Here is a 6,000-nt window from a genome sequence, read left to right on the forward strand (position 1 = left end):
CTTCACAGGGATTTGAAATAGCGCTGTAACCATGAAAAGAAAAGCTATACAGAAATGTGAGAAATTATAATTTGGGGCCCATGCAGAAGTTTCTCTGTATAAACCTGACCAGACAGACAGAAAGATGGTGGGGAAGACAGCATAAGGGACCAGTATTAGAAAGAAACTTAGACTTCTGAGAGAAAGATCCAGAAAGAACTGCCAGTACCTCTGAAAACAGGAGGCCTCAGGCATCCCACTCTTCATGGGAAAAGAGCAACACTAGCTCTACCCTTCTCCAGAAGGAAAATAAGAACACTGACTGAAAACAGCCCGCTCTTTTCCCATCCCTTGTCACTTGAGTGCTTCCTTCCACTGCACCCAGGCCAGCAGGGTACTCACGTTTCTTCCGCTCTTCCTCTGGCTGAAGAAGGATCCAAATATCAATGATTCTGTCCAATCCAAATGATTTAATCCCCTGAAAAAGTTTTTTGGTGGGATTTTTGTTTTTTTGTTGCTTTTTGCTTTGCTTTGTTGTTGTTGTTTTTTGTTTGTCTTTTTTTAACAAAACAAAGTAAATGTAGAATTGGGACTTTGAAATGAGACGATTTCTTGGAAACAGATCTCAAACTGTACCCAAAGCATAAAGACAGTAAGCAGAAAACTTGATCAAGCACAAAGTACTTGGCTACAATGCCGCCCGAACCTCAGCATCATCAAATTCTAAGCTTTGGCTGCTACCTCAAACTCTTCCTATGTTTTTAAAAAAGGTAATTAACTAGCTGTACTCTGTTTTCTCATTAATAAAGGGACAATTTAAATCTACCTTCCAGAACACAAAAAGATTACAATAAAGAATACAAATGGTACCTGAATGTAAAGTATTGAGTATGAATACTTACCATGGTTTCTTCTGAGGAAAGAACTACAGACTATCTTTAGGTCCCAATTGTTCTACATTTTAAAAGGTAAGCTCCTGGGTGAGAAAGCCTGACTGTACCACAGTTTAACCCAATCCTACCTAAGAAGTGTCTGCTGAGCACTGTGTGCTCCAGCACTAGCACAGAACGAGGCACTAACACAAAAGAAAGAGATGACTAGGGCTCCATTCACAAGGGATTTATAACCTCTTCGAGAAGAGACACATAAAACAGAGACCAAAATAAAAGTATACACTATAATTCAAAACCAGATGTAATCAAGTATAACAACACATATTATAGGCCATAAATGGATGGATGAGAGGGGAGAGAACTTACTTTTCATTATGCCTAACATGGATGATATTCCAAAGTACTTTTTTTTTAACAATGAAAAGCTAAATTATGCTACTTTCACTGGATGAAATATTGTAAAGTCATTAAAGCAGTAACATAAAAGAAAATACGCTATGTGCTGAGTGAAAATAGCACACATTTTTATGTACACTATAATTATAATTATGTAAAAGTATATACCCATAAGGACAAAGACAAAAATAATTAGGAAAAATAAAAATTATTATACAAAATACTGAGATTATGGGTGATTTTTTTCTTCCTTTCAGTTCCCAAAATTTCTATAATATGGCTATATAATCTTTGTAATAAAAAAGAGAAAAATTATAACATCTTTTGCTTATGATTCACTTACTGTATTGAGTGCCCAGGACATAGTAAGCCCTCAGAAATATTTTTTCATAAATGAATGAATGAATATATTTTAGTCATATAACATTGCTTCAAAGAGTTAAAAATGCCATACACATATCAGTTAATCCTCCTAACTTCCCCGTGAAACAGATAAAGAAAAGGCATTATTTTTATCTTAGAGAAGGAGAGAATGAGGCACACAGAAGTTGTGACTTGCTCCAAGCCACACGAAGTTAGTGACAGAACCAGAGCTAGAACCCAGGTGTTCAAACTCAATACACTAGAGGACATTAGTGTTTCTCAGCGCGTTGTTACCTCAGTTGCTCTTACAACAGTGAACAACGCACAACCAGAAAATTTTCAGGTAGAAACTCAACTATCAGCAGCCTCATTCATACAGTGAAAGATAAGAAGGGCATTCATTTTTCAAAGAATGGAAGATAAGATCCTCTGCTGTTAAAGGTCTGACTTTATAGCATAATCAGAATAGCCAGGGGTAAAGACTTCAGTCACAGCTCAGCCTGTGAAAATGAGTCAAAAACTCAAATGCTTTCTTAAATAAAAATCCTAATTAAGTTGAACTTTTTGAATGGATATGTCCACCTGCAAAGTTTCTGTACGTGAAGCAGTCAAGAGAAATTTACTCTTACCCCAATCAAATGTATCTTTGAAGGTACTTCTCCTTCAGTCACCCGCACAGCCTCATCAAACACATTGGCATTTGTCCGGGACAACAGGGCCACTTGCCCTTTTGTATCACCTCTAATGCCACCTTTTCGGAGAGAGCACAAACTCTATGGCAAATCAAAATAGAGAGGAAAACAGAATTTTGTAACAAATAAAAGCAAACTAACTGAAAGCCTTACTCTGATGGTTTCCTCCGACCAAAGTCTTTCTCCTTACTCTCTTGCAGACATCCAAGATAGTAGCTCCCACATAAGCTATTTCCACACCAAATCTAAAACTCTGTTGGAAAACAACAAAACAAAAGGAGTTAGCAACACTCCCTGACGTATGTTAGCACATTTCTATCACTGCCAAGTCCTGGCACTGCCAAACCCAACTAGTTACTCCTGACTCACTCTACAAGGAAAGGGTATTTGGAAATTCCCACCTGTAAAACCACTTGTACCTAAACAGGAGCTTGGTAATCAAAACGTCACTGGTCTTATTCCCAAATATTAAAAATAGTATTTTCTATCATGAAACTTCTAGGAAGGAGCCCTGGTGGCGCAGTGACTAAAGTGCTAGGCTGCTAACCAAAAGGTCGGCGATTTGAACCCACCAGCTGCTCCAAAGGAGAAAGCTGCGGCAGTCTGCTTCCATAAAGATTACAGTCTTGGAAAGCCTATCGGGCAGTTCTACTCTGTCCTATATGGTCACTATGAGTCAGAATCAACTCTATGGCAGTGGGATCATGAAACCTCCGAGTTATTTTTGTTTACCCCTTGCCCCCAAATCCAAATCTTGATAATTCTACCATTATAACGTTTATAACCATCTTTTTCTATCACTGCTACCAGCTTAGTTCAAAAACTCAAACTTCATGCTGAACCTACTTGGTCTCTACCTCCACTCTACTCCCTCTGTCAAACGATTCTCTATACCTCTGCCAGATGAATCACGCCCACTTAAGACATTCTCTACCTACAAAGAAAAAACAACATGCATAAGGAAAAAAGTGATGAGATCACTTTGAAGTTCCTTCACAATCTGGATAGCCTTTATTTCCCATTACTCCCCAACACCAACAGTAAATTTTTCTTTTAAACAAATCTACCCATTTTTCTAAATCAAATCTTACAAAGAAGCTCAAATTATACAAAAGATTAAGACAGTAGGAAGGGTTTCTCCCCCTGCCTTTGAGAGGCCTTTCAACATTAATTTTTAAAACCACTGCCCTACATTAACCAGTCACAAGTATGATCATTATTCCCTGAGCCTTTCCTGTACCTTCCCTGCCTTGGCTAGTTCTTTTCCCCTATCAAAATAATTTTCTACCCTTCAAAATTCAGCCCCAGACCTGACTTCCTTAATCACTCCAGCTGGAAAGATACTGCTCTTCCCCAAACTCATGGTATTTATTATTTTTTCCATGTATTCATAAGTTAAGGTAATCAAATATTTGGTGCTTTGATGATACAGTCACCAAAGTCAAAGGAAAACTAGGCCTTCAACAAACAGTGCTTTATTGCTATAAAAACTATTCTGAGTGGACTATAACCCAAAGTATAAAATAAATATCCCTGAGTCCATACTGATATTAAATGAGTGAATAAATAAATAAATGAGGAGAAGAGACAAATCTCCGTTGCAGAAGAATTTTAAATAATTTATTTAGATACTCCACCCTCAAGGAGAGGGCCACAAATCCCCATTTCTTAAGTGTGATCTTAGTATAGTGACTTCCTTCCAAAGAGCAGAGTATGGTAAGGGGGGGGGAAAGTAACTTTACAGTAGAGAAACCTAACAAACACTACTTCAGCTGGGTGATCAAGGTCAACTACAACAGTCACAAATCATGTCAACAGTGTGTACCCCACTTGATATCACGTGATGAAAATGGCACTTTACCTCTGAGGCCTTCCTCCCAAAACACCATAACCACAATCCAATCACGAGAAAAACATCAGACAAATTCCAATAGACAAGCACCTACAAAATACTTGACCAGTAGTCCTTAAAACTATCAAGGTCTTCAAAAACAAGAAAAGTCTGAGAAAATGCCACAGCCAAGAAGAGCCTAAGGACACATGAAAACTAAATGTAATGTGGTATCATGAATAGGAACCTGGAACAGCAAAAGACAGTAGTTAAACACTGAGGAAATCTGAATAAAGGACTTTCATTAATAATGTATCAATACTGGTTCATTAATTGTGGCACATGTACCATATTAATGTAAGAGGTAATAATAGGGAAAAATAGGTGGGGGGGGGTGGATATAAGGGAAATCTCTGTACAATCTTCTCAACTTTTCTGTGAATCTAAAACTGTTCTAAAAATAACCAAAAAAAAACAAATCAAACTCGCTGTCAAGTCATTCCGACTCATAGCAACCCTAAAGGACAGAGTACAACTGCCCCATAGGGTTTCCATGGAGTTCCTGGTGGATCTGAACTGTTCACCTTCTGTTAGCAGCCGAGCTGTTAACCACTGCGCCACCAGGGCACCATTCTAAAAATAAAGCCTACTTATTACTATTATTTATTTTAAAAAAAACTATTCTGAGATGATGTCACCCTAAATCACCACAGGAATTCAAAAGAATAAAGTCACAAAGTAGGCTACAGGACTTTCTATAACATAACAAAACATAGCACAGATCAGATTTTTTTTAATTGTCGTACATATGTATGTAACAAAACATTTGCCACTTAAACATTTTTTACATGTACAATTCACTGATATTAATTATGTTCATCATGGTGTTCAACCATCACTACTATCCATTTCCAAACTTTCTCATCACCCTTAACAAAAACTCAGTATCCCCTAAAGCAATGAGGCCCCCTTACCCTCTCCCTCCTGCCCGCCTCTGGTAATAACCACTGATGAACTTTGGTCTCTGAACACCTGATTTTGACTGTTCTGGATATTTCATATAAGTGGATCATACAATATTTGTCCTTTTATGACTTATTTCACTCAGCCTAATGTTTTCAAGGTTCACATTATGTATTTTAAAAGGTGACACATCTCATATCCTCTAACTAGTAGTGAGTTTCTTAAACGCAACGGTTCTCCAAACTCTTGGGCTCAGGACCCTTTACACTTTTAAAATTACTGAGGCCCCCAAGGAGCTTTTATGTATGTAAATCAGATCTATCTATATTTACCATATTAGACACTAAAAAATATTTTTTTATATTTAAAATATTTCTAAATTTTTACTTAAAATTTAAAAAGAAATTTAAAAAAATATTTAATTCATTTAAACTCAACAATAACCATATTATATGAGAACATAAACAACATCTTTTGAAACACAACTATATTTTCAAAAAAAAATTTAGTGTGAAGAGCAGCACTGTTTTACGTTTCTGCAAATCTCTTTAATGCCTAGCTTCACAGAAGACAGCTGTATTCTCATATTTATATCTCTATTCAATCTGTTATGACATTTGTTTCAGTTGAAGCATATGAAGAAAATGCAGCCTCACACAGAGATGTACTTGAAAAAGGAGGAATGTTTAATAGCCTATCCAGCTAATCAAGAATATTATTCTTTGACACTGGAAATAACAAATGTTGGAGGGGCTGCAGGGAGATCGGAACTCTTATGCACTGCTGGTGGGAATGCAAAATGATACAACCATTTTGGAAAAGGATATGGTGCTTCCTCAGAAAGCCAGAAATAGACATACCATATGATCCAGCAATCCCACTC

General features: G+C 37.0%; 1 protein-coding gene across 12 annotated transcripts in view; it reads right to left on the reverse strand.

The window, feature by feature from the left end:
* Positions 1-6,000, reverse strand: part of FBH1 (F-box DNA helicase 1) — a 48,843-nt gene that overhangs the window by 17,185 nt on the left and 25,658 nt on the right. For 11 of the 12 annotated variants that reach the window (XM_023734411.1, XM_023734415.1, XM_023734409.1 and 8 more), the window contains 3 exons: positions 2,477-2,576; positions 2,261-2,382; positions 382-457 (listed from right to left, as the gene is read on the reverse strand). In XM_023734411.1, the coding sequence (XP_023590179.1) occupies positions 382-457; positions 2,261-2,382; positions 2,477-2,576 (298 nt within the window). The remainder of the gene's footprint in view (positions 1-381; positions 458-2,260; positions 2,383-2,476; positions 2,577-6,000) is intronic. The other variant, XM_023734414.1, reaches the window with a different exon arrangement.

The sequence above is a fragment of the Trichechus manatus genome, unplaced genomic scaffold, assembly GCF_000243295.1.
Source record: "Trichechus manatus latirostris isolate Lorelei unplaced genomic scaffold, TriManLat1.0 scaffold00067, whole genome shotgun sequence".
In the NCBI taxonomy this organism is placed as follows: Eukaryota; Metazoa; Chordata; class Mammalia; order Sirenia; family Trichechidae; genus Trichechus; species Trichechus manatus.